Source organism: Phacochoerus africanus, chromosome 9 (assembly GCF_016906955.1).
Source record: "Phacochoerus africanus isolate WHEZ1 chromosome 9, ROS_Pafr_v1, whole genome shotgun sequence".
Lineage (NCBI taxonomy): Eukaryota > Metazoa > Chordata > Mammalia > Artiodactyla > Suidae > Phacochoerus > Phacochoerus africanus.
In genome coordinates, this window is record NC_062552.1 from 5,110,478 (window position 1) to 5,138,315 (window position 27,838).

Genomic DNA, 27,838 nt, shown 5'->3' on the forward strand with positions numbered 1-27,838 from the left:
CTCGGACGCCAGCAGAGGAGGGGGACCCGTCCCTCTCAGGCTGCTGACCTCACCCCCTCATCTGCCTCCCTCTTCTGTGTTTAGGGACTCCTGTGATAATGTTGGGCTCTCTGGGCCCCTCCAAGATAGTCTTCCTATTTTAAGGCCACCTGTTTAGCAAACTTAATTCCATCTGCAAAGTCCCCTATCATTGCCACGGGGGGACACGGGGGGCAAAAATGATGCGGATGGCATCCTGCCTACCACAGTACATTTCCTTAGTTATTTTGCTTATTGTCAGTCTTCTAAAGTCTGGGGGTTTGTTTTTTGTTTTTGTTTGTTTTGTTTTTGTTTGCTTTTTTAGGGCTGCACCTGTGGCATTTGGAAGTTCCCAGGCTAGGGGTCGAATCAGCGCTACAGCTGCCAGCCTAAGCCACAGCCACAGCCACGCCAGATCCTTAACCCACTGAGAGAGGCCAGGGATCGAACCAGCATCCTGGTGGGTATTAGTCGGGTTCATAACCCATTGAGCCACAACAGGAACTCCTCCAATCTGACTCTTTCAGATCCCCAAACCTAGAAGAGTGTCTGGCACATTGTAGGCATTCAAATATTTGTTGAATGAATGGATGGATGAACGAAGATTGGGTAACTGGTATTTAACATCTGCTTTCCCAGTGGTAGGCATCTTCTCAAATTTTCTCCTCCTTTTTAAAAGATGGCCTTGATTTTCACTTTCCCCTTTTTATCCAGTCTGTGTGGTTTTCCCTGGCCCTCACACACTGCTGGTTACAGCTCTGCTGGTATAGAGGCGTCGCAGCCCAGTAATGTCATATTTTCAGGGACCTCCCCACTGACACACAAGAGGCAGGTCCAGGACAAGGGGTACAGAGGGAACCACAGATCAGAGGCCAGCACAAGCCATGAGCCTCAGGCACAGCCCAGTGGAGCTAACTCTCCGAGGACTTCTTGGAACGAAACTCTTCAGGATAGGGGCTCTAGTCATGGAACGGGGTTTCGCATTGTTTTGCTCCTTTAAAAAAAAATAAATAAATAAGGCTTGGTCGGGACATGTCTGTTATCCCGTGAAAATGTCGAAAAGAAGCTTCTGGATGTTTCTAAAGATTCCTTTGCCGGATATTCTGCAGCCAGCCCAAATCCTAGGATGATCAAGAGCTGAGCTGGTGTGAAAAGGCTGAAGCACACACAAGTAACGGATTTGCCATTTGGGTTACAGTGTGGAAAAAAAATCTCTGGAAACAGATTTATGTATTAGTTTTTCACTTTGCCGCCAGATGTCCTTCACGAGTAGGAAAATATGATGGCTCGAATGATATTTTGAAGCTTGAATGCCCAGCATTTTTGAATAGTTGACAGTGAAAGGAAAGTGTGACTGCGTGTAAGTGTTACCACAGACTTTTGGATGAGACGCGTATTTTGAAGGCTGCCTTACAGGTGTAGCTTTCAGAAGCAATGTTTGTTTAACTCTCAGATTTTCATTTCTCATACTCCGCAAACATCTACTTACCATAGTTCCTTTTCTCTCAACTCCAAACTGCTATTTTGAAAGTTGGAGCAAATTATGATATTTAGAAATGCACATGAAGAAATACTCAAATCCTTACATTGTCAAGGATGAAAATGTAGTAAGTTAAGGGGAGTTGCCCAAGGCTTCCAGGCGGCCAGACCTCAGGCTTTTTGACACTAATTTAATGTTAAATTATTTCTAAAAGCAGCTACTTAACATCTTTAGCAAGGTCCGTGGTATGGTTTCCCATTAAAAAGCAAAGACGGCAACTGCAATTTATTGCGAATAATATCATTCAAAGGAAAGCATAGTGTATAGAATATTTAATATATCAGGTTACTGAACAGCATCTTTTACAATAGAAATTGTCGCATGTGTATAATGGAAACCCTCCCACTGCGAAAGGAAGGTGGGTAACTGCGCTTTTAAAGCAGGTGTGAATTAACCAGGTGCATGAATGACATTAGCAAGCACCTGGGTGGCCCCGTCCCGGTATCACCAAGGGCCCAGGGGAAAGCTTGGCTTTACCGTGAGGGCTCCTCACGCCCCCAATTAGTGGGTGGGAGTGGGGCTGGGACTGGCAACCTATTTCCAGAAAACTGAAGGCCATCTGCACGAGCCGGCAGCCAAGCAACCAGATGTTTGATATGGATTGGCTTCCACATCCGGCTGCTTGACCGAATTCCTCCCCTCTCCACCCAGATGTTTTGGAGACACGGACAGAGAACTTAATGAAGCTTGGCCAGGCACACAGAGGCAGGGGCGGTGATATCTCGGTGTCCTGCAGGGGGCGAAGGACCTCTGGTTTTTCTTCTGGTTGGTCACATATCCCAGCCGACGCTGAAGCCAGACCTGTGTCTCACCCTCGCTCCCTCGCTCTTGAATCACATCTGCGTGGGCGATGGGGAGGGTCCGGGAAGCAGGGAGTGGGTGCAGGTGGTGGTGAGGAGGCCCTTATCCACCTGCAGCTCCAGGTGGCTTGAAGAAGCCGTGGTCCCAATGGTGACGTTATGAAAACGTCAGAACCTCATTGCTTTATGCCCTTTGCCCCAGTGGACCCAAAGTTGTATCTGAGTGTTTTCTGACAAACGTGGGTGTATGTGGGGAGCGGAGGGGACGTGAGAAGAGCCTCCTCTGTGGTCCTGCATTGAATGTCCCTGTGTCTGACTCAAGTCACATGTTTTCCCTCTGGCTCTTCAAAGAGTCATGTGCTCTTCTGTGTGTCATCTGGAAGCACCCCCTTTTTCTAGGGCCATACAACAGGACCTCCGAGGCCAACTGGGCGGGGGTGGGGAGCCCGTGGCAGAGCTCAGTCAGGGTCGATGCTCAGAGGTTAATTAATAAGGAATCACTAAGAGCCATTTTAGACCCATGTCATACAGGCCCATTATCCTCTGACCACGAACCCAAGAAAAGTGGAAGATGGGGTGTTTGTGTGTGTTCTCCACTGGATCATGCGTACGTATATAACAGATGGGTATGCAACAGGTGTGTCACAACTGACTTTTGCATTTTTAAATGGCATCGCCCAACCCTGGTGGCCCACACTCAGGGTTTTTACAGTTTTCCAGTGCTTTATCCACTGGCCGGATGGGTTGGAGCTGCTTCTACTCTGTTCGTGTCTCCCTAGAAGTTTTAAGAAGGTGTGACTGGGTTTGAGAAAAGGAGGAGGCCCTTGGCAGGAAGCCTACATAGACTTGCTGAAATTCCAGATCTTCTGATCAGACCTCTTGGCTGCTGTGATTTTATGCAGTGAATGTGTATGGTCATTAACCAGCCCCAGACAGAAGAAAGAGTGATGGAGGCTCTTGAATTCTAAGGTGCCTTGCATCCCAGAGCATATAGTGATGTATTCTCTTTTCAGATGAGAAGAATCCCTGTAGATGGTTAAAGACTGGCCTTCAGTGTTGCTGATGTTGTTTTGCCTGAGAGCAGAGGCTATGGGACAACTGTAGAATTGAAGTCTATCCTAAAGACTGCTGTGTCTGGGGAGTTCCCATTGTGGCTCAGTGGGTGAAGAACCTGACATAGTGTCTGTGAGGATGCGGGTCTGATCCCTGAACTTGCTCAGTGGGTTAAGGAGCTGGTGTTACTACAAGCTGCAGCATAGGTTGCAGATGTAGCTTGGATCCACTGTTGCCATGGGTGTGGCGTAGGCCTCACCCACAGCTCTGAGTTGACCCCTAGCCTGGGAATTTCCATATGCTGCAGGTGTGGCCATAAAAAAAAGAAAAGAAAAAAAGACGAGTTTGTCTGGGCCAAGACAGAACAACGCACTAAGAGCAATCCAGGGATGGTGGGATGGTGGGAGGTAAAGACCTTTACCCATTCAAAACAGATTCTTTGAAATAATATAAAAAAGCCTCTAAGCTTTGGGGAAGCAGAAACCTCATGATCTCCTAAGTTCACAAGTCCCATATATGTGTGTGGTTGGTGTGGCTCCCAAATGCCTTCAACAATGTGAACCCAGGCTGCCAGGTCAGCATTGCAGCTTTGATTTCGAACGTACATGTCTTTACCGGGTGAAAGATGACGTTTTTAGGAGCCCTTCCTTCTAGGATCCACCAATCACTGGGCAGGTGGATAATTCTCAGGTAGGGTAAAGGCACATGAACTTGCATCCTGAATGGCAGGTGGTGGTGGGAGTGTTTGGGTGAGGGGACAGTGTCTTTAACCGAGAAGTGGGCAACCCAAGTGGGCCATGACAGGTTTTACCTGCTGGGCCTTGCCTCCTGCTCCCAGCCACCTGAGTTTCAGGGCCCTGTCTCTGATCCTGCATGGGAGCATGCCAAGCCCCTCCCCTTTCTGAAATTGCCTTTACCACCTCTCAAGTTTTAATGATCTTGCATCCTGTTCAGTACTTGAGGATGCGACATCAACAGACAAACGGGAGCAGCAGAGACACATTTCCAAGAAGCTGGGGGGAGGGGGGCTTTTCTATTATACTATCTGATTACATCCTCCTCCTTTGGCATGCCAGCTTTAGAAGCCAAGTCGAAGCCGGAATGAAGAGATAAATCAAAATACCCCGTCCCAGAGCCCTCAGGACACCGGGTCTGGCTTACATTTGGTCCTCTCTGTGGCGTCTGGGAGCAGCTTCTGCGAGGGTGTGTCCCAACTTCCACCAGCTGCCTTTGGAAGTCACACTAAACGCCTATATTACATCAATTAGCGAAAATAAGGAAGAAATGGGAAATCCATACTTCTCTGGTCTTCCTCAGTTGATTCAGGTGGCGTTGATTTAACAGCTGATTTTGCTTTTATTTAGTTAAGGCAGCATTTAGGCCTTTTATGTGATCGTAAAGAAGATAGGTTCGCACTGGGGTGTTGATCAGATCTCTTTGCCTTTGCTACCTCGCCCCTCCTTGGGCGCTGGCGAGAATTCTCGGTGCTTGAAACCTACGCGCTGCGGAGGCAACGCCTCGGGGGAGAGGGAGGGTGAAAGAAGGGGGCGGGCCTATTTAAATACAGACGAGACGCGCCTCTCTATTGGCCGCCGGCCTGTCCGTTACTCGGGAGGGCGGGGCGTCCCAGGGGCTGGAGTGCGGTACCTGAGCTAGACGCGCACCAGAAAGCCCACGTTGGCCGCTGCCGGCAGCACCGCGCTGGAAGGCGGGAGCCGGTGAAATCCCGCGCCGACTGCGCTGTCCTGAGCACGGGTTCGGTTGCCTCTCGTCCCTTCTGCGAGGGGGGTTTGCAGGGCAGCCCGGCGAACACCGAACGGAAAGCAAGAGCCTCACCGCCTCCGCCTGGGGAGTCGAGCGGCGCGTGGAGATTTTGAGCGAGAGCGGCAGTGCCCGAGGGCGGAGGGGCGCAGAGTTTGTGCGCGACTGGGAAGTTTCAGCCTCGCGGAGAAGGCTGGCATCTTGGGACGCCTTGTCGCCACGGCCCGGGCCCTACGGCGGGGTAAACTTCACCGCGGCCGCGCGAGTCGGGGCGAGGCGTGCGCGAGGATGATGACGGGTATACCCCGCAGCTGGTGAGCGGCCCCGCTCCCCAGCCGTCCCGGGTCTCGCTCAGCCTCCCGGGAGGGCGCGAGGCAGCGCACGTGCGCGGGCAGCCAGACCCGAGAGAGACCGTGCCGTGACCCGCCCAGGGGCGGGGGCGCTGGCGGCAGCGCGGCCCCCACTCGGACGCACCTGGTCTGGACGGTCAGCCTCCGGAGATCTGCGCGGGAGTGCGGGGCTCCCCCTTCCTCTCCAGTGGTTCTCCCGGGGATCGCCCCCTTCGCCTCCCCTCCAGTCTGGGCATCTGGGGGCGCCCCAGACGACCATGAGAGATAAGGACTGAGGGCCAGGAAGGGGAAGCGAGCCCGCCGGGAGCTGGCGGGGGCTGTTCACGCCAAGGGCCACAGCGGCCGCGCTCCAGCCTCGCTCAGCCGCTGCACGCCTCGCGGGGCCCGCGGGGCCAGCCCGGCCGGGCGGGGATGCCGGGCCTGGGGCGGAGGGCGCAGTGGCTGTGCTGGTGGTGGGGGCTGCTGTGCAGCTGCTGCGGGCCACCGTCGCTGCGGCCGCCCCTGCCCGCCGCCGCCGCCGCCGCCGCCGCCGCCGGGGGGGCGCTGCTGGGGGACGGCGGGAGCCCGGGCCACGCGGAGCAGCCGCCCCCGCCGCAGACCTCTTCCTCCGGTTTCCTCTACCGGCGGCTCAAGACGCACGAGAAACGGGAGATGCAGAAGGAGATCCTCTCCGTGCTGGGGCTCCCGCACCGGCCCCGGCCCCTGCATGGCCTCCAGCAGCCGCAGCCCCCTGCGCTCCCGCAGCAGCAGCAGCAGCCTCACGGCGAGCCCCCGCCCGGGCGGCTGAAGTCTGCGCCCCTCTTCATGCTGGACCTGTACAACGCCCTGTCCGCCGACGACGAAGAGGACCTGGCTTCGGACAAGGAGATGGGGCAGCCCGGGCTGCACGGAGGGACTGGCTCGTCCCCGCCTCGGCAGCCGCCCCCTCGCGCCGCGCATCCCCTCGGCAGCAGGAGCCTCCTGGCCGCCGGACCTGGTGGCAGCGCTTCCCCACTGACCAGCGCGCAGGAGAGCGCCTTCCTCAACGACGCCGACATGGTCATGAGCTTTGTGAACCTGGGTAAGGACTGGGAGTAGCGTAACAGCTGGAATATTCTCTCCTTTCCAGTCTCTCTGGCCCAGGGAGTGGGGTTGAGAGGGTGGAGAAGCCCCCTGGCTCGGGGGTCCGGGGTGGCGCGGCGGGAATGCGGGGACAGGCCGGCTGCCCTCCCGTCACCTGCGCTGCGGGAGCCGCAAGGGCACTCCCCGCGCGCCGGACCGGGCGGCGGGAGGCGGCCGGCAGACTGGGGCGCGTCTCGGTGACGGCCCGAGCGCGTCCCGCGCTTTCCCCACTAGTGCCCGGCTTGGGCCCCGTTCACTCTATTGTGGCAGAAAAATGGGGAGGATTGGGTCCAGCTGGGAAGAAGGCTCTTCAACACCTTCCCCTCTTGTTTTGTTCTGCATCCTCAACGCTCTGAGTGCCAGGGTTCTCACCGGGACTTTTAGGGAATCCGACAGCAGCTGAGTACTTTGGAAACTTGACCTGACTGTGTTAAGCGGTGTCCACGGAATTGGGGGAGGAGGGTTGCAGAAGGAGGTCCCGAAAGGACAGCGGAAGGGGAGCCAGTCCCAGCCAGGCGGGGCTCGCGCGGCTTTGAGGCCGGATCCCGAGCCTAGTTGGGGTAACCCACCCAGTACCCTCGCTCACTTGCTTTTGGCCAGCGCCCCAAGAGGCTGAACTTCTGATCGGTGCGGCTGAAGTTGCAAGAGCAGAGAAAGGGTGCGGGTGGGGGGCCGGGGTTGGGCCCTGAGCTGGTCTGAGCCGGTTGCCAGGCAACCAGAATGGAAATTCGAGGGCGGCTAAATCGGGCTCAGCCACAAATGTTCTGTGGCAAACCCGGACGGAGTCACTGAGCCTTTTCCCCCTGGAGTCGTCTCATCTGTAATTGAGAACGGTGTAAGGAAGGCCTTTTCCAGAGTCAGTGCCTCCAGTCTGCGCTGCTCTTCATTCATAAGCAGACTCAGCGTAGACAAAGCGGTGTAGGGAGCGCGTTCTCCGCTGGGAGGAATGGGGCGCAGAAGCCACGCGCAGAGTGGGTGCAGCGGCGCGGTGGGGTGGGTCTCCGCAGACTTCTTTCCGGTGGGCGACGTGTGGCCCTGTCCAGGCTCCAGAGTGGGTTGGCAGACACTTGCCAAAGTAGCACCCGCTACGGTCGCAGACGGCCGTCTTTGAAGGACATGATTTACTTGAATGATTCCCGTGTGAAAAAATTTAAGTGAGTCCTTGACAAGTATGTCTAGGAAATGATCCTTAGCTCCACTGCTTTGGGGGAGGAAAGGAGGAGTCGGGGGCGAGGGGGGAGGTTGGGGAGGATGTGGAGCAGGGCGATTGGCATCCAAGTGGTGCAGAAATCCTCCTGGGAAACTCATGAAACACACTGTCACAGGGAGTGGAGGCTCCCGGCCTGCCAGTCTTGTTCCTCCCAGTGCCAGGGGTTCTGATAGGACAGGAATCGTCACAGTTTATTGGGACCACATCCAAGGCTGAGCCACCTCCAGGAAGCATTCTAAGGAAATTCTCATGCCAGTCAGTGAAGTTGGGCCTGGGGCAGGGACCAGTGCTTTTCCTTATTCTAACATCTCTGCTGCTTCTGGCTCAGCAAATTCTACCTCGCATGGGCTCCTTCATCGCCTCCCTGCCCCGCTTCCCGGCAGCCTTGGGGAAGGGTTTGATTATTCTGAGGGGTAGTCCCAACCTGGGCAAAGTGGGAAGAATGACCCTTTTGGCTCCTTCAGGGACAATCATATTACAGCCTCCGGAAAACAGGTCGAGGCTTTAGGCTTTTAGCCCTTGGCTGTCCATCAGCATGACCTGGGGTGCTGGGCTGCTCCTGAGAACAGTTAAGTCAGAATCTGAGCAGGTGAGTTGCGGCTTTTTTAAATGAGTGCCTAAGGTTTTTCTCATAGGCTGCCATGGATAGTCATGAAGCACTGTCACAGGAGATCTCGATGTCCGAAAGAAATCCAATCATCTGAGAAAGCTATCAAGAGCTTCCTGATATCGGTGGCTCCCAAACATGGCTATACATAGAATCGCCGGGGGTGGGGGGGGCGGGAGAAATTTTAAAGTCTAGATGCGGGAGTTCCCGTTGTGGCTCAGTGGTTAACGAATCTGACTAAGAACCACGAGATTGTGGGTTCGATCCCTGGCCTTGCTTAGTGGGTTAGGATCCGGCGTTGCCATCAGCTGTGGTGTAGGTCGCAGACTCGGCTCGGATCTCATGTGGCTGTGGCTGTGGCTGTGGTGTAGGCCGGTGGCTACAGCTCCAATTAGACGCCTAGCCTGGGAACCTCCATGTGCTGCAGGAGCAGCTCTGGAAAAGACAAAAAGACAAAAAAAAAAAAAATTAAAGTCTAGATGCTCAGGTGGTACCCCTTGTCAATTAAGTCAACTCTTGGGGTGGAAGCCAGATATCCACAGTTTAAAAGATCTCCAGGTGGGAGTTCCCAGTGTGGCTCAGAGGGTTAAGAACCTGAGGGGATTTGATTCCTGGCCTCACTCAGTGGGTAATGGATTTAGTGTTGTCGTTGTGAGTTGTAGCATAGGATCTGGCGTGGCTGTGGCTGTGATTTACGCCCGCAGCTGCAGCTCCAATTCCACCCCTAGCCTGGGAACTTGCATATGCTGCAGGTGTGGCTCTTAGAAAAAGATCAAGATCCCCAGGTGGTTCCAATGTTGAACCACTGGTATTTGTGAGCATTGGCTTGGGGCAGGTTGTAAAGTACGGTGACATTTCCTGTGTTGAGTGACCTCCAGATTCTCCCTTGCTCTTCTGACCTTTCCTGGGCTACACTGTCACACTGTTTGAAGCAGGTTGCTAACTACAGTGATGGTTTAACATAGTATCTCCCTAGGGGTATTTTCATTTTCCATAAAGCATTTCTAAAGCTTCAAAAAAAAAAATAGCACTGAAAAATTCCAAGGGAGCTCATCAGTAGTGTCATTTGAGGCCAGGGACAGGCTGGTCCAGAAGAGATGTCCGAGTAGGGAACTGTGTCCCACGGGGCCTCTTAGCATCCCACTGGCCTTTCTGACCGCAGGTTGTAACTATCTGTAGGTCCAATCCTGGACTCCACGTGGGTAGTTAGAGGAGAAAACCTTTTCCGGGGGTGATGCAGACTCCAAGTCACAAGCCATGCCACCTGCCGGTCAGGCGGTTCCATTCACTCTTAATCCATTTAGCAGTAGGACAGGAGCCTTTCACAATGAGAAGCTGAACTGTGATGAAATCTGATGATCATAACTCCGAGCATAAGGGCAGTTGATTTGAAGAAAGTAAGTGCTTAGCAGCCTGGATTCTCCAAAAAAAAGGATGTTTGGAGGCGTCCCCAGATCTATTACTCTGTGTCAATGGCATATTGGCTACTGAACTGTGTGACTATAGAATCTGTAGAAAGATAACGTTACAGCATATGGGCTTTCCATCCTCTGATACCTACAGAGTTAGATAAGTAAGGAACTGAAAGTACAAAGGAATGTGTTACATAGTTGTAAACATCCTTTTTTTCCCCAGGGGCAGGGGAGTTGCTTACTCATAAAATGCATTTAAAACACTTGGGGGCATGTAGGTCAGAGTGGCTGGCTGGCAGAAGTCTGAATCAACAGGATGAATTTCTCTTGCACATCCCAGAGGCTGCTCACGTGTTTGTAGTGATGGTTTCGCACCCTCTCCGGGTACGTAGTCTGGGGGCCTTAGTCCTTACTGGCTGTGTGCAGAGTGCCCGGGCAAGCTGGGTGCACGCGTGAACCTGCATTCCATCAGGGCCTCGGAGGCAAGCCTGCCAATCTGGTGACCTTGGCGAGGTCTGCTGAAATATCTCGGGTCTCAGCTTAAAAGTCACCTCGCAGAGGAAGCCGTCTCTAACCACTCCGTGGAGATCCGGGCCGCCCCGCCCCCCACTTATTTACCATCACAGCGCCCTGTTTATTTCCTTGGTTGCGCTTCTCACGAGGAGTATTTTTTTTTTATTCCTTTGAAAATGTGCTTACTCCTTTGTTTGTCGCCCCTGTAGGATGTCAGCCTCTAAAAGCCCCCGGGCTTATCCATCATCATAACCTAAGTTCCCAGCATAGAGCTAAGCATCTTGAAGGAGCTTAAGACTGAATGAGTGAGAGTAGACACATTCATTTAAAATCCATGTTTTGTGAATCTGGAAGGGTACACCTGATTTTATTGAGATCCTTTGCAAATGGCACACCTGATTTTTCCTGAGTAAAACATGCGAGGGAAGGGAAGCTGGGTTGAGACTCATGACATCTAATGTCTGTTATAGTGCTTTATTTTATTTTATTTTTTGTCTTTTTGCCTTTTCTTGAGCCACTCCCGGGGCATATGGAGGTTCCCAGGCTAGGGGTCCAATCAGAGTGGTAGCCTCCGGCCCATGCCGCAGGTGTAGCCACGTGGATCCGAGCCGCGTCTGCGACCCACACCACAGCCCATGGCAACGCCAGATCCTCAACCCACTGAGCAAGGCCAGGGATCGAACGCACAACCTCATGGTTCCTAGTCCGATTCGTTAACCACTGCGCCACGACGGGAACTCCCGTCATGATGCTTTGTTTATATACCTCCTTGTTAATTACTCACGTGTATATTAATGTGTAATGTGCTTTACATATGAGGGTAGCTCCCAGGTTTCATTAACGCTGCATTTCAGACTTCATTTACTTATTCTAAATTAATGAGCTGCTGATCTACAGATGCTAGGAGAAAACGAAATAAAAAACCTCAAATTACGGTCAGAAAGGGGAATCAGCATATATTAGTACGAGTAACAAGAAACGTACTGTGCTAAAAATACGGGCCATCTTTTGAGCAGAATTACTCTTGGGAATCATAAATTAGAGGAAAAACAGAATACTCCCTACTTGGATGTGTAACCAGATCCACTGTACTGTCTTAGGCGTCCTATTTTTCATGGAAGCTGCCTGTACTTAATGGAGATTTTTGTTAGCAGAAGATTAATCCAGGCCGGCAAGCTATTCAGAGCAAAAAGAGTTTGGAGAATCTGACTGCAAGTGTGTGGTCTCCTAAGGAGATTTTAAGTGGTACATGGGAGATTTCCGTGGTGTTACAACAAAAACCTTGTACAGCGTGTTCTTAAACTCGGATCAAAGGGCAAGCAGATACTATTGTTTAGACCTCCGGATGGTGTTTCCTCTGGCTGTCCTTCTAAGAATGGGTATAAATCCTTTCTAAACGTGCTGACTCATTCTTAGTTCCTCTGCTTGGCCGCTTACCTCGGATTAGCGTGGAGGAAGGCATCCTAGTGATAGAATCACCGGTGTAAGGGAAAAAAACCCCGTATTCAGCACTTCCTTCAGCTTGTAAGGATTGTTTTGTGACGGTGAATAATGAGTTTAGTACTTTATTATTTTTCAATTTTTATTTTAATTTATTTTTTTTGCTTTTTAGGGCCGCACCTGTGGCACATGGACGTTCTCAGGCTCGGGGTTAAATCAGGGGGACAGCTGCTGGCGTATGCCACAGCCGCAGCAGATCCGAGCTGCATCTGTGACCTACAGCACAGCTCATGGCAATACTGGATCCTTACTTAACCCACTGAGCAGGGCCAGGGATTGAACCCGCATCCTCATGGATTCTAGTTGGGTTCGTTAAAGCCGCAGTGGAACTCCCCGAGTTTAGGACTTGGAATGTTGGGTTTCAGATCACTATTTTCCTTGGATGGGGGAGTGGGTAGGAGAGTGAATACGGAATTGCAGAGGTAGGACAGTGGCCTCTTGGAGATGACCAGCCCTGTCTTTGCACCTCATCTGTTGATGAAGCTGAAGTTAGCAAAGTGACTTGAGTATCCCTTCCTGGGTAACTAAGCAGCCTCTGGTAATGTTCTCCCAAGTCAATCCTCTCCTGTCTCCCATCCTGTTTGTGCAAGCGGATTGTTCGGGGGCGAGCTCCGTTCCCTTGATAGAAACCCACGGCAGTTGTCTCTTCATTTTGCCGCCTTGGAGCTTCGTTCTGGCTTCTCATCCTCTCCTCTTGTCTGACTCTGTGACATCACCACCTTTGGTGCCTCCAGCAGTGGGAAGGAAAGCTGGCGATATTTGAATCCGATCCTTGTGTTCCTGACCGGAAGCTTCCGTAAGTATCTGAGAAAAAGGGACAGGACTCAGTATGGACCCTCCCAAGACACGAGCCCTTGACAGAGTCCCCGTGCCTGTAAACAGTGGTTACACATTAACCTTTCGCCCCCACTGCCGCTCGCCAGGCCGTTGTTCAGCCCAGCCAGGCACCAGGTGACACAGCTGCGCTGGTCACGCGGCGTCACCCAGGGCCTGGTATGGGGGACAGCTGGCCTTTTCTCATCCCCTTTTGTGCTCTCTTGTCTTAACTCCTGATACTCTTGCCCTTCAGAAACTTGTGATCCAGAAATGGTCCCAGTCTTATAACCTGGAAGGTATGAAAAGAGGCGATAGTTTTGTCAAGGAGAAGGAAAGCCATTCCTGTTTTAATGAAAATCAGTTACTAGGAGTTCCCGCTGCGGTGCAGTGGGCTAACAATCTGACTGCAATGGCTCGGGTTTCTGCAGAGGTGCAGGTTCGATCCCCAGCTCAGTGCAGTGGGTTAAAGGATCTGGCATTGCTGCAGCTGTAGTGTGGGTCACAGCTGGGGCTCAGATTCAGCCCCTGGCCTGGGAACTGCTGTATGCCACAGGTGCAGCCATTTAATAATAATAATAAAAAAAGAAAATTAGTTACTTAAGAAGTAGGGCTGTATCAGCCTTCAGAGTTTGTGTGCCTGCCAGGAATTGCCTGCAGTTATTTTTTTTTTTTCCCCTGCAAATAGAGTTTCAGCCCCCTTTATGGATGAAGTTAGACTCTGGAGCTGGCTGGGGGCCATGACATTGTTTTTCTGGAGAAACACGTCCAGCAACGGACATTCTGGTTTTCTGTTGGGTTTCCTCTCTCACTAGGCAGTTGGGGGTTGTGGGTCTATTTGTGATAGCCATTGGTCCTAGAATTTGCAGCTTGGAAGGTTCTCGAAGGATCACGTTCCCTCTGCTGTTTGCGGTTAAATTTGCTAGATGTATTCGGGACCATTTCCTCCTTGCTGCTGTTCCATCTTAAGGCTGAGGGAACAGCCCACAGAACCTCAGAGATTCTACTGCATCAGAGGGCCAGGTCAGCATGCTGTTGGTCACTTGAGAATGGATAATGGGGGCAGGGGGGGAGACAGAAGCACGGGAGAGCACAGCCCTGGGGGAGAGGTGGGAGCCCACATCTGGAGCTTGCAGGAGAGCGCATGGTATTCCTGCCTCTGCTTTCAGAAAAGGAAAAAAAAAAACAAAAACAAAAACAAAAAACTATGCATCTCTATAAATATCCTCATTTGGTATGTGGAAGGACCACTGACCTTAAAGAATTGTTTCCTGCTCCAAAAGCGAGTTGAAGTGTTGAAAACGATGTTGCTCTGAGTGGCATTGTTCCACTGACGTCCTCAGGCACTGGTCTCTTCCTGCCCTTCCCAAGTCCATTATTAAAGAGACTGGTCCATAATAGAGATGGTATCTAAACTGCCTCAGGTCATTCCTTGATGCGTCCCTGTGGCCTTATTATTTCTAACGCAGCCCCAGACCTCCGCCTTGAAGTGTCCCCATCAAACATTTTTGCAGAGTGAGGTTCTGGTTCGGAGGGGGAGAGCCTTCCTGCCCCGGGTTCACGGGCACACGCCCTGCCTTGCCGATCCTGCCAGATAGGTCGGGCTTGTCCTCCGCCTGCAAGCGCCCAGCGCTGGCCTGACGTTCAGATTGTTTTCTCATCATCCCAGGGCTCCGAGGGGGGAGGAGCGGGTGGCTTCACCGCAGACCCAAGGCACAGCCGTCGGGCCGCCCAGTGCCCAGCTGAACTTTGATCGCTGCCCGGAGCTGCCCTAGGACGCTGCTGCCACTTACCCTTTCACCTTGTCCAGAATGTAACTTCCAGCCTTAAACATCTGCCTTTGGTGATTGCTGTTCCTGTGTTGACAGTCTTGTTGGTTTCCTGTTCATGAACATGGGCTGGCCGAAAATTCCCACGTGTGTGTATCAGCAGAGCCTGAACACCCTGAGTTGGGGGCGGGAGCTGTTGTCTGTGCTGATTAGGCCGGGAGAGTGTTTTTGTTTTTGTTTTTAAATAATCAGACTTGCTCCATCACAGAGACCCCCTCTTTTTCTCCCCCCCTCCCTTTGAAATCTTTGCATTACATCGAAGAAGTCTAATGTTGGAGCTTCATACATGATGCAATGAAGGATTAACGTTTTCCTTTTTTTAATCAGAGCTTATTGAACACTCTTCTGTCAGAATAAATTAGCAGAGAAGCTGCATTTTTAAAACTGCTTTTTAGAGCAGCTTTAGGTCTCCAGTAAAATGGATGGGGAAAGCTCAGATTTCCCACATACCTGTGCCTCTGCTTAGGCACCGCCTCTTCCAAGATCAACACCCACCACCAGAGTGGCACGCTTGTAACAACCCACGAAGCTACACTGACGCGGTAGCATCACCCAGGGTCTACAGCTGGCAGTTCGTTCTCGGTGTCCTCCGCGCTGGGGGTTTGAATGAATGTCTCATGACATAGGACCCATCATCATGCTCTCCTGCAGGGGAAGTTGCACTGCCCTGAACACCTTTTGTGTAGAAGCTGTACATTTAGCCGGAAAAAAAAAAAAAAAAATCCAATCCTAAAATTCAAAATACGCAGAGCCTGGGGGAAGAGGGACAAGGTCTCTTTGTCGAGAATAGTTTTGTTTCTGGGGCTCCACCCCCTCGGTATATAAGTGAATCATTTTGATGGACTCTGCAGGCCTTATTTTGTGTTTTGGTTTGTTGACACCAAAGCCATTAGAAATCTCTCTCTCTTTTTTTTTTTCAGTCTCAGAGTTTAAAAATCTTTTTTCCTCCACATACTTGCAGTGAGGTGTCTGTCACCATAGCACCTAGACGGTCCCTCAGGGAGAGATGGGAGCGATTAAATTTCTCCCTGACTTGGACCCTGTTTGACCCACACGCGGCAGGACTTGGGGGGGGAGTAAAGAAAGAGGCCTGAAGAATGAACAAGAATTAGAGGAATTCTGTGCTTGTAAATTATTAAAATTGGGGGAGTTGCTGGGGAGGGGTTAGGAAGTTTTCAGAAAGGAAGGAAAAATAACATTAAAACAGGGTGACTTTTGCATCGAGAAACTCACAGAAATACCATTTACCCAGGCTTCATGGCAGGATCAGGGGGCTCTCAGAGGTTTCCTCAGGAGAGACTGTTGAGATCAGATTAAAATTAAATTAATAAGGACTCCATAAACCAGAGGTCTTTGTGGAGTGGACTTCGTTGCTTTGAATTGTTTTCTCTGAGAAACGGCTACGCAGATTAATGGTAAATAAATGAGAAAATGCAGTGATATCAACAAGTAACAGTAAATCCTCAAGAGGACTGTTGAGCAAATAGCAATTCATTTGAGGCAGTTTAAAACGTGGGAGCCTTTCTTTATATTGTCAGTATTGTACAAATACTGACAAATATTTTTTATGTAGGGAATACTTTATTAGTTTGTTATCAAACTCCTGTAGATAAGACCTTGCATATTTAATACAGTGCATTGTCCCTGTGCAAATGGAAAAAATTATGTTTGATCCTAGAGTAATATGGCTGTTAATGTCTGTACAGACAAATATTTCTAAATGTTGTACAAATATTGACATTTTGGGAATTCTCTCTCCCCATTCCTCCTGTGTCAGCTATCCATATTATTGGGGGTATTTTCCCCACGATTTTGAGCTAAATCACCCACCCATTCTCTCTTCCCGCATCCCCACGGAAATGAAACTTCTCAAAAGGAGGAGCTTGGGACCAGGGTGGTCTCAGTGGGTTTGAGAAATTCGGCTTTGTTCCATGAACACCTGACCTGGTATGCGCTGTGGTCTAACCACCACCCTGCCTGGCAGGGTAGATGTTTAATCCGACCCAAAGTGAAATGACACTGAAGGTAGAACGAAGGGGAGGACGTGGGTGTCACGGCTGCAGCTAGTTGGAGCATTGCTTTTCTTCCCGGGGCAACGGAACTGGCCTTTGCATTTTTCTGGACTCTGTGGAGGACAGAATCCCCTGTTACCAGCTTTGGGAACTCATCCCACCAGGCTGGTGCCTGGCATACTTCATCTATTTAGTGGAGGTTGTTTGACTCTTGTTCTGTAGGCACAGAAATGCCATCACAGCTGCAGGAGGCAGGGTGGTACCCAGCGGAGGCTCCCTTTCTCGCCTCTTGGTTTTTTTGTTTTTCTTTTCCTCCCACTAATAAATTTGCCAACTCCATTGCCTTTATTGCCTCTCTTATATCTGCTCATTGTCCATGATATTGACGCCTTTGGTTGTCATTGATCTACCAGCAGGCGGCACACGCCTCCGTGGTAGTTTATACGCGACAATGAGGCATCGCTCCCTGGAGTGCCGAAGTAGCTGGTTTTCGTGATGGTTTTCTAGAAAGTGCTTAAGGTGGCTTCAGTGTAGAGGTGGGGAAGGAGAACGAGATTAAGATTCAGGGAATTAAGATTCGGGAAGTTTATGCCCCCCTCTTTGTGTCTTCGTGGTATCCCTTTTTACGATATCATGTTCAAACCACTTCACCAAACGGTGTCTGGGTCTTATCTGTAAAGTGTGAGTTTGGGGCTAGATCGGCATTTTCCAGATCACGTCGCTTGGAACTCTTTCCCAAATGCTCCGCAGAGGAAGATCGTGGGAGCACTTTACGGCGTATTAGAAATTTCCACACCCATGAGCCCATGCAAGCCCTGCTGTGAGCAAGTCTGCCTACTTGCTTCAGTGGAGTTTTTGGAACTGACTTTTGCTGTGTAACCTCCCCGCTTTTTTTTTTTTCCCCTGAAACACCTTTGGGTCAGACCCAGGCTTCTCCTGGACTTCTCTGAGGGCAGGGATGGGACCCCAGGAAGCTGCCTTACACTTGCTCCTGCTCTTCTGTGGCCCTGACTTGCTCTGGAAGGGCTGCTTGGGGCCACCTTCAGCTGGTGGCCCAAGGTCTTCCTTTTCCTGGGGCTGGAAGTGGCTTCTGGCTGTGGCTTATCTATGGTTAACCTGCTTGCCCTTCCCTCCGAGATACCTCTGGGCCCCTGCCTTCAATTCCCTCTGTTGTAAACACTTGGCCGGCCTGCATGGCTGTGGTCTTTTCACTCTCTGGAGCACAGCAAAGAAAGCTCAAACCGTAGGACGTTTTTCACTTAATTGTTATTTTAAAATTTTGTTGGAGTAAAATTGACTTACTGAATTAGGTTCAAGTACACGGAAAAGTGAATCATACATATATGTATATATTTCTGATGTATACATAATATATGTATATATTCCCCATATAGTTTATTGCAAACTATTGAGTACATGTCCCTGAGCTACACAGTAGGTTCCCCTTGATCATCTCTGCTCTACAGCCATGCGTATGTGTTACTCCCATCCTCCTAATTCCTCCCTCTCCCCTATAGTTTCCCCTACGGTAACCATAAGATTGCTTTTGTCTGTTCTATAAACAAGCTCCCCTGCATCATTTCTGTTAGATTCTTCATGCAAGTGGTATCATATATTCAGCTTTCTCTTACCCACTTCACTTCGTACGATAATCTCTAGGTCCTTCCATGTTGCTGCCAATGGCATTATTTCATTCTTTTTTATGGCCAAGTAATATTCCATCATGTGTATGTACCACATCTTTAGCCATTAAAAAAAAATTCATTCTAGGAGTGTTTCCTATTGTGTATTTGTGATTTTTTAAAACTGCTTGGGGTATAGTTGACATACAATAAGCTGCTTATCATACAGTATGATCAGCTTTGACTTGTATAAAGCACCTCTGAAACCATCTCACACTCGATAGTGAATGTAACCAGGATTCTTTTAACTGGTTTCACCTGCCAGGAAGGGACATAATATCCTAACACAGAGGAAGGGAGTGAAAATTCTTGTCTTTCCTTGATGCCCTTGCTCTGATCTTACATGCTTTGAACAGCCTTAAGAATGGAATTCGCCAAAGATGTTTGTGAATGGGTCTCTTGGATCAGAGAACTCTGGGGTCCAGCCCTCTCTTTATAGTGGTGACTGGCCCTTATCCTGTGTCCCATCTTTATTTTAGGAGACTTGTAATAAAACTAGGCACATGGCCTCTAATTTCAAGATCAAGCATCTGGGGCGCTTCGGGATGGTTAGTGATTTTTTTTTTTTAATGACCACGGCTTCGGCATAAGGAGGTTCCCAGGCTAAGGGTCAAACTGGAGCTGCAGCTGCCGGCCTACACCACAGCCACAGCCACGGGGGATCCAAGCCATGTCTGTGACCTACACCACAGCTCCCGGCCACGCTGGATCCTTAACCCACTGAGCAAGGCCAGGGATCGAACCCATATCCTCATGGATCCTAGTTGGGTTTGTTTCTGCTGAGCCACGATGGAAACTCCCATCTGATTTCCCAATACCCAAGTTGAAACGACCTGATCTTTCTGGAAAACATCACAGAAATGCTTCCCTGGGTTTCCGTTGTAGATTCTGGCAGTTCAGGTAGAGCCCAAGTCCAAGAAAATGTACGTGGACTCCAGTGGACGCCTGCCTCTCCCCCGCCCTGCTCATCCTTCTCCAAATGTTCTTTAAGCTTAAAAAGAAACTGCATTTCGTGGGGACGGGGTGGGATAAAAAGACCTAAGAATTGTATTTCTTTATGGCCTTTTACCGTAGAGAAGGACTGCTGTCACTTCTTATCCTCTTATCTCAGCAAGGCAAAAGCAGACTTTGACAGCTGCCAATGGACATTAACCCTTAGCAGGCAGATAAGGGGGAATGTGGAGATTTGGGGAGAAAGTTACGCATGTTCCAAACAGCACCCGGACCCGTGATAGAAGTTCCTTAGCTCCCTGTCCCGCCTCCCGCCGTTCAGGGAAGCGCTTCTTTCCTTCCCGCCCATTTTCTCCTGTCCCCTTGCTCTGGCTTCTGTCCCCATCGCCTGCGACATTCTTTCATCAGAAGCAACTAGTTACTCCGTCCTGAGTCTTTACCCCCCAACTCCTACCCCATACAGTCTTTCTAAGAAATTCTCTCCTTGGTTTCTGAAATGTTGCTTGCTCACTCTTGGTTCTTTTTGTTGTTGTTGTTGTTGTTGCTTTTTAGGGCCGCACCTGCAGCATCTGGAGGTTCCCAGGCTAGGGGTGGAATTGGAGCCGTAGCTGCCAGCCTGCACCACAGCCATGGCAACATGGGATCCAAGCCTCGTCTGTGACCTATGCCACAGCTCGTGGCCACACCAGATCCTTCACCCACTGAGCAAGGCCAGGGGCTGAATCCACATTCTTATGGATCCTAGTTGGGTTCGTTAACCAGTGCGCCATGAAGGGAACTCCTCACTCTTGGTTCTTTTTTTAATCCCCCAGATTGTTGTTTGGGGACATTTCCTGAAAAATGGCAAGCGATTCAGAAGGGTTGACTTGTGGCCCTTGACCTACGCATGGGGTCCAGGTGGCAGTGGATTTGGGGACAGCACAGGCAGTACAGGAATTAGGAGATAACATGCGGCCACAGGGCGGGTGGCAGCTGGGTGCCCGCTTTCAGGTGACACAGGTAGAGGCTAACTGGGCCATGGTGACAGGGACCTGGCAGCTGGTGGATTCAGGCGGCCAGGTACCAGCCCCAGGAAGGCCTCTCAGCCCCTCCTGTGTGTCCCTCTGTGCATTCAGAGTTTGCTTCTCAGACCCTCTTTGTGCAAGACCCAGTCTGGTTTTTAAGCATAACTAAATTTCTCTGGACCCATACTTATGTCAACTTCATAAAAATGAACAGGTGAAATGGGAAAAACAAAATGCATATAAAATCAAGGCTCAATTTTTTTTTTTTTTTTTTTGTCCTTTTAGGGCCACACCTGAGGCATATGGATGTTCCCAGGCTAGGGGTCAGATTGGAGCTACAGCTGCCAGCCTGCACCACAGCCATCGCAACATGGGATCCAAGCCTCGTCTGTGACCTACACCGCAGCTCAAGGCAATGCCGGATCCTTAACCTGCTGAGTGAGGCCAGGAATCGAACCTGAATCCTCATGGATGCTAGTCGGGTTCCTTATATGCTGAGCCACAACGGGAACTCCAAACCTGTTTTTAATTCTCAGATTCCATTGATATAAAATGCTTGGTCAAGTTGCTACAAAACCATCCAGACAGTCTCCATACCCAGCTCACTGCCGGACAGTCTCGCAGCGTTTGTGGGTTGGTGCGGGTGTCTCATTTTTACTGACATGCAAAGAAAAATCTTCTTGGGCTCTGCCTGGGCCCAGGGGCCTGCTGTGGGGATCTGCATTCTGACATGGGAGTAGCACTCAGGGCGGGGAAGTGGCTGCTCGTTGCCCAGGCTCAGCCTGTCTCTGCCTCGATGCCCACACCCAGGCGGTTCATGTTGGCGGCTGAAACCTCTCACTCCCATCTTCCCATGGTCTTTCTCCTTCCTCTCCCCACAGCCCCCAGATGAGGTCTTTATGAGCTTTGGCCATGACTTCTGTGCTGGACTCCCCTCCTGCTAAGCCATCCTGGCATGAGCGCCAGAGTCTCTGTAGCACCGATGGGATCTGTTATCCTGCCTCCATCACCTTCATGGGCTCCTTCTGACCCCCGCCCCGAAGCCAGGGAGCCACTCCGACTCCACGCCTTTTACCCCCGCTGCCCAGCCATCCCCCGTATCCACCATCAATCAGCCCCGAGACCTCCTCCCTCTGCTCTGCTCTGTTGATTTCTCCTGTCTGCGTGGCCTCACTGCCCATCTCCACGATCTCAGGTCTCCCCGTTGTCTAAACCCCAGCCCAGCTGCCATGTCCTCAAGGAAGCCTCTGGGAAAGGTGCTCACCGCACGCCGAGACTCTGGGGAAGCACACGTGGGGGCCTCGTGACCTTCCCCGCGGAGCAGCGTTTGCAGGTCAGGTGTGGGTTTGCAGATGAGCTCCGTGTGGCTCACGGGAGGGGTGGGGAGCGCTGAGTTCCAGCGTGGGTGCTGCCACCCACCAGCTGGGTGGATTTAGGTAAATGTCGCAGATTCTTTTTGGAATTTTTATGTTTACGGCCACTGTACCTGTGGCATTTGAAAGTTCCTGGGCCAGGGGTTGAATCTGAGCCGCAGCTGTGACCTGCGCCACAGCTGCAGTAATGCCAGGTCCTTAACCCACTGTGCAGGGCTGGGGCCTGAACCTGAGCCTCTGTGGTGACCAGATGAGCCCAGTGTAGATCACAGACGTGGCTCAGAGCTGGTGTTGCTGTGGCTGTGGTGTAGGCCTGTGCCTGCAGCTGTGATTCGACCTCTGTCCTGGGAACTTCCATATGCCACAGGTGCAGACCTAAAAAGCAATAAGTAAAAGTTTGTTTAAAAAAAAAAATGAGTTCCCATCGTGGCTCAGTGGTTAACGAATTTGACTAGGAACCAGGAAGTTGCAAGTTTGATCCCTGGCCTTGCTCCGTGGGTTAAGGATCCAGCGTTGCCGTGAGCTGTGGTGTAGGCTGCAGACATGGCTTGAATCCTGCGTTGCTGTGGCTGTGGTGTAGGCTGGCAGCTGCAGCTGCAGCTCCAATTGGACCCCCAGCCTGGGAACCTCCATATGCTGCAGGTGCAACCCTGAAAAGACAAAACAAGACACACACACACACAAAATAAATGAGAACTCCAAGCTGAGGCAGCATCCTGATAGGAAGAAAGCTTATTGACCTTCCTTGCATCAGGGGTCATAATAGACATTGCCTCCTCCTCCCAGGGTTTATGTTGTGACTTTCTAGGTGGTGGAAGGGGGGAAAAGGCCTCAGGAAGAAGAAAGGTTATTCGCCCTCTGTCTGACGTCACTCTGACTTTAGTAAGTGTTCGTAGGAGTCAGAAGTGCTGCTGGATCCCCACTTAAGTTCCCTGCAGGTGCCGCACCCCCGCCTGCAGGTGCCGATGCAAACTACTTATCTTGTCAGCGTCTCCGGAGGCAGCTGGCTGGGCCTCCATCGCCAAGGTGTTAGACGTTCTGTTTACACAGGGCCGAGTGGGTGACATCATGTCTATTGAAGCAGAGTCTCTCAGCTCCCCACGGGGTGACAGGGAGCGTGGAAAAACCCAGACCCAGATCCCAGCCGAGAGCAGGGTTGAGATCCTGGGACTCAGGAGCATCGAGGTCTGGCTGGGAGGGGGGAGTCTCTTGGTCGGGTGCCCAGAACAGACGGGCCTTGTCACCTGGCTGCATTTCCAGACCGTGGGCGAACCGAGTCAGGCAGAAGGAGACGCTGAGCCGCCAGTTCGGAGAGACGGCTGAAGTGGGCGCAGGTGCACCCACAGAGGTCGGCAAAAGGGTCGGATCAGAGCGTATTCACCATGTGATGGTGCTCTTTTTATAGGCTGTCATAAAAGCTGTTTAATATTGAACAACTCCTCAGTACTTAAATTACGCATCAGGAGACAGGTAGGTCCTGGAACAGAGAATTCTTTTTTTCCCATCCCTATCCCACTTAAATTTTGCTCTCCCTACCGGAGTATGCCAGAGGTCAACCCCTTCATTTCCAGGAGATACATGAGCCTTGGTGTGGAGGGGAGGGGGGGAGTGGCGTGGAGAGCAGCCAGAGAAGAAGTATGGAGTCTTGTTCTCTTTCATGTTTTACTGGAGGGGCCTCAGGGGGTGTAGCCGAAGGAACTGTGAAAGTGATCTGAGACTTGGAGTCCCATCAGGTGATGGTCTGGTGTGTTTTATACTTTTTGATACATGTAGATGAAGAAGGTACATTACTCAGCAGGGGCTCCCTTTACACCCCCTGCCCCAAAGGAGTGGTTGATGGATACACTTTCCTCCTTTGTGGGGATGTAACTGACACATAGAAATTGTGTATATTTAAGGCATCCTTGGTGGTGATTTGATACATTGTGAAACATCATCACAACCAAGCTCATTAACATATCCCTCATTTCACCTATTTACCCTTTTCTCTCCTGTTTTGGTGGTTGAGACTAGGGAGGATCTATCCTTTTAGCAAATTTCACGTCTCTATTACAGTATCTTTCACTGGATGCACAGGTCTTGGGTAACTGAAACTCTGCACCCTCAGACCAGCATCTGCTCCTTTCTCCCTCTCCCCCAGCCCTTTGCCCCCAACCCTCCCATGAGCTTGGCTCTTTCAAGTCTGCATACGAGTGACATCCCGCATCGTCCTTCTGTGCCCGGCTTACTTCACTCAGGATCACCACCTCCAGGTTCATCCATCTTGTCGAGAGTGGGTGGGCTGCCTTCCTTTTAAAGGCTGCATACTACTCCATGGTGTGCGTAGTCCATGTGTTCCTTTTCCATCCATTGATGGACACTTAGGTTGCTTCCATGACCTGGAGTTCCCTAGGTTTGCTTTGTGTTTTTATTTTTGGCCGTCTCCATGAATAGGTAAGAGCGTATAATGCTGTGTTATTTGGGACTCACAAGGCTCAGGGTTCTCAGCTGTTGTAACACCTACCCCTTGTGGTTTCCCCCCTGGGCTTCCATAAGCACAGTTTTTCTTGCGTCTGTAGGGCGCATGCTGACCATGGCACTGCCACTGTCCTCAGGACCCGAGACACTCTTTTCTGAAGCAGGTGGCTCCCCCCTTGTCTTCCTTTTCCTAGAAGCCTCTGTCTTCCAGACGGTGGAGATGCTTGCTCGTTCCCATGCACCCAGTCTTGCTCCATCTCCCCCATCTCGCCTCCTGCTTCCCTGGTTCTCAGTGCTTGACGCCCGGCTCCCGGGAACTGAACTCAGCATCACAGCTCCTCCCAAAGTGCCACCTTGCGTCACTGAAACCACAGGGACAGCCGGGGTAGCCCGCTGCACTCTGCAAAAATAAAATATGTCACCAGGACGTTTCACTGGAATGAGGAGTTTATTTCCATGACTCGAAGGTCAACTACAGGACATGGTTTTTCCTGCTGGGGAGCAAACGTGTTTAACCAGACTCTCACCTCAGCGGGCTTCGTTTACAATTCCACAAGGCATTTTTACCTTCCTCTCTTTGATTCCTGCAAATGTTGGGACTGACTTTCTGCAGATTCCACGTTGTGATGCCTCTCTCAATTTTTGCCAGCATTTTACTGTGAACATGCTCAGATGTGCCAAAAGCTGGGAAGTTGTTCCGGTGGCTGTCTCTGTACACGCCACTGAGTGCAAGACAGATCTCTTTGTAAAAGAGTTAAAGAGAGAAATGAAGACCAGAGGTTTGGGAGGTCCCATTGGTGGCTCAGCAGGTTAAGAAACCCGTCTGGTATCCATGAGAATGTGGGTTCGATCCCTGGCCTCCTCAGTGGGTTAAAAGATCCGTCATTGCCTCAAGCTGTGGGTGTAGTTAACAGATGCGGCTGGGATCTGATCATGGCCATGGTTGTGGCGCAGTCCAGCAGCTGCAGCTCCAATTTGACCCCTAGCCTGGGAACTTCCATGCGCTGTGGGTGTGGCCCTAAAAAGACCAAAAAAAAAAAAAAAAAGACCAGAGGATGGATGTAGGCTCTGTGGCCCCATCTTACACTCTGGGGGACACAGTGGTAAAGTGTGTGCTTCTGACCAGATGGATCTGGGTCGTTCTGGGGGACACACCCTGAAAGAAGCTTCCTGAAACCCAGGGATCATCTTCCCTACTAGGAAGCACAGGTTAGACAGGCTGTCCCCATGTTTACGGGGTCCCTTGAGGGCACCTGGCTCCGTGCTGGCCGCAGTAGGGCTGAAGACAGGTGAACGTGGCAGTTCAAGGAAGGGGGCAGTCCCTGGACCCTGACCCTGACCTCCAACCCCGTTGTATGGTGGTGCCCATAATGGAGGTAAAAGCAGAACAGTATGGGAGCACCGAGGAGGTGCCGATTAAGTCACAGGGGACACACTGTGACCTTCAGGCTGAGTGTAGAGAGAAGCGGGTTCCTGCATTTTTCCTTCCCTTCAGTTAGCTTTAGCATGTTTAATAAAGGGGGGAGATCAGGTGACAAATTCACGAATAGCACCTAAGAGATTATAACTGCTGGAAAAATTACTCCTCCTAGAAACGAAAATCTAAAAGGTTACGATTTAAAGAGACACTTGACTCGACTTGGTCTTCCTGGAACTCTTAACTCATTTCTCCTCCCAATTAAAAACACCCACTTGTGGAGTTCCCATCGTGGCGCAGTGGTTAACGAATCCGACTGGGAACCATGAGGTTGTGGGTTCGATCCCTGGCCTTGCTCAGTGGGTTGAGGATCCGGCGTTGCGGTGAGCTGTGGTGTAGGTCGCAGATGCGGCTCAGATCCCGTGTTGCTGTGGTTCTGGCGTAGGCCGGCGGCTATAGCTCTGATTAGACCCCTAGCCTGGGAACCTCCATATGCTGCGGGAGCAGCCCAAGAAATGGCAAAAAGACAAAAAATAATACTAATAATGAAATAAAAACACCCACTTGTGAGCCTAGACCCAGGGTCGTGAGGCAGAGAAGGTATCCATCTCTGAAACGAGGTGGCTCATGAGGAGACTTCAGCAGTGACCCCAGCCTCGTCCACAGGCTGCTCAGCCCAGCAGAAATGGCTAGATTGAAATTCAGCTTCGTTTGCTGCCTGATTGGTCTCTATTCTGTTGGCCCACCCCCACTGGTGACAGGAAGCATGAAAGAGAGGTGTCACCTCCTGGGGCTAGGCAGTAGTGCGCATCCTCGCAGGCGGAACGCTCTTCTCCTTCCTACCTCCCCAGTTAATCGCCCAAGGACCTCCTCCGAAGAAAGTTTTGCTGGCCATGTCCAGTTCACAAGATGTCACTACCTCTGGATATGCACAAACGAGGACAACCCTGTGTGTGAGAGCTGCCTTCCACATGCGTGGATGGTCGGTGTTGGGAGTATTTTGCAGTGGCAGGATTCTGGCCCTCTTGGTATCCACCTCATGGTGTCAAGCATGTGCATATGTTACCTTCCACGTGAAAGGGAATTCCAGTGGCTAGACAGCGGACCCTAAAACAGGGAGCCTGTCCTGGCTGTTGACTCCTGCGGGCCCTTAGGAACAGCAGCAGCAGTGGCAGAGCCAGAGAGATGTGACAGAAGGAGGGGAAGAGTGATTCCAAGTGTGAGGGGACACAGCTGCTTCTGCTGTCTTGGATGATGAAGGAAGAAGCCCTGAGCCCAGAACCACGGTGGCCTCTAGAAGCTGGGACCAGCCCTCTACTCACAGCCACTAAGGAAATGGGCGTGCCAGTCCTACAGCCACAAGGATCTGAAATCTGCCAACAACTGAAATGAGTGAAGAAGCTGATCCTCCCTGTAGAGCTTCCAGAAAGAAAGCAAGCAATTCTGCTGACACCTTGGTTTGAGTCCAGTGAGATGCACTGGACTTCTGACCTACAGAAAGGTGAGGCATTAGGTGTGTGTTTAAAGCTTCAAGTGTGTGGGGATGTGTTACAGCAGCAATAAACAAATGGATCCAGTGGAAGTTATCCAACACCTTGGTCCTCAGAGTTCCTTGAATTAGAACATGGGAGTGGTGGAGACGCACTGCCTGTGTTTGGATGTCAGCCTTGCCCCCTGGTCATCTGTGCTTGAGTTTTATCCCCTGTATAAACAGGAAACAGCAATTGTACTTAGTGCCCAGGGTGCTTGTGAGGATTAAGTGATTTTCAAACTTAGCACGCCACACTTGGGACATCTTAAGTGCTCAGTCGTTAGACACTGCTGTTGGATGTGTTTGCAATTACAGGCCTTATATAAAAAAAAAACTCGTCGTGTTCTTTGCCTGTCCTACTATTTAACCCATTATCATCTGATGCTGAGGGTAGGAAATCATCAAAAAAAAAAAAAAAAACAGACCTGGAAAATAGCAGGCAGTAGATATTTATTCTAAAGTCCTTCCGGACAGCACTTAAGCATGATGTCCTCTCTGGAACTTGAGGAAATAGTGTTGCTGAGCGAAATTTCGAAGTCTCATGTGCTCTGTCAACCTAAGGTAAGATCAAAGAGGATGCCTGGGGGCTACACCAGTCGTGGGGACCACAGATCCCGACTGGGTGGAGATGGTGGCCGGTTTTAAGCATCTCCGAGGGGAGTGATCCAAGACTCACTGTCGATGTCTGAATAGTCGTCATGTCCTGAGAAACATTCCAGTTCCATAGCCTATAATTGTGGAATTCCACAGTCCCATGATTTCCAGAGTCCTGTAATTTTCTGGCATCCCGTGATGGCCATAGTTTCTAGGGTTGCAAGTCTGCAGCTGGGTTTGAATGATGTGCTATTCCTGGAATCAATAGAGGATGAACCTGTGAAAAAAAATTGGAAATCCCTACATCATT

At 50.9% G+C, this 27,838-nt stretch overlaps 1 protein-coding gene across 1 annotated transcript in view; it reads left to right on the forward strand.

Annotated features, from left to right (window-relative positions):
- The first annotated feature begins 5,033 nt into the window (after nucleotides 1–5,033).
- The window catches only part of BMP6 (bone morphogenetic protein 6), a 149,275-nt gene continuing 126,470 nt past the window's right edge, over nucleotides 5,034–27,838 (forward strand). Inside the window, exon 1 of the mRNA XM_047794772.1 lies at nucleotides 5,034–6,582. Within this exon, the coding sequence (XP_047650728.1) occupies nucleotides 5,934–6,582 (649 nt within the window). The 5' untranslated portion in view covers nucleotides 5,034–5,933. The remainder of the gene's footprint in view (nucleotides 6,583–27,838) is intronic.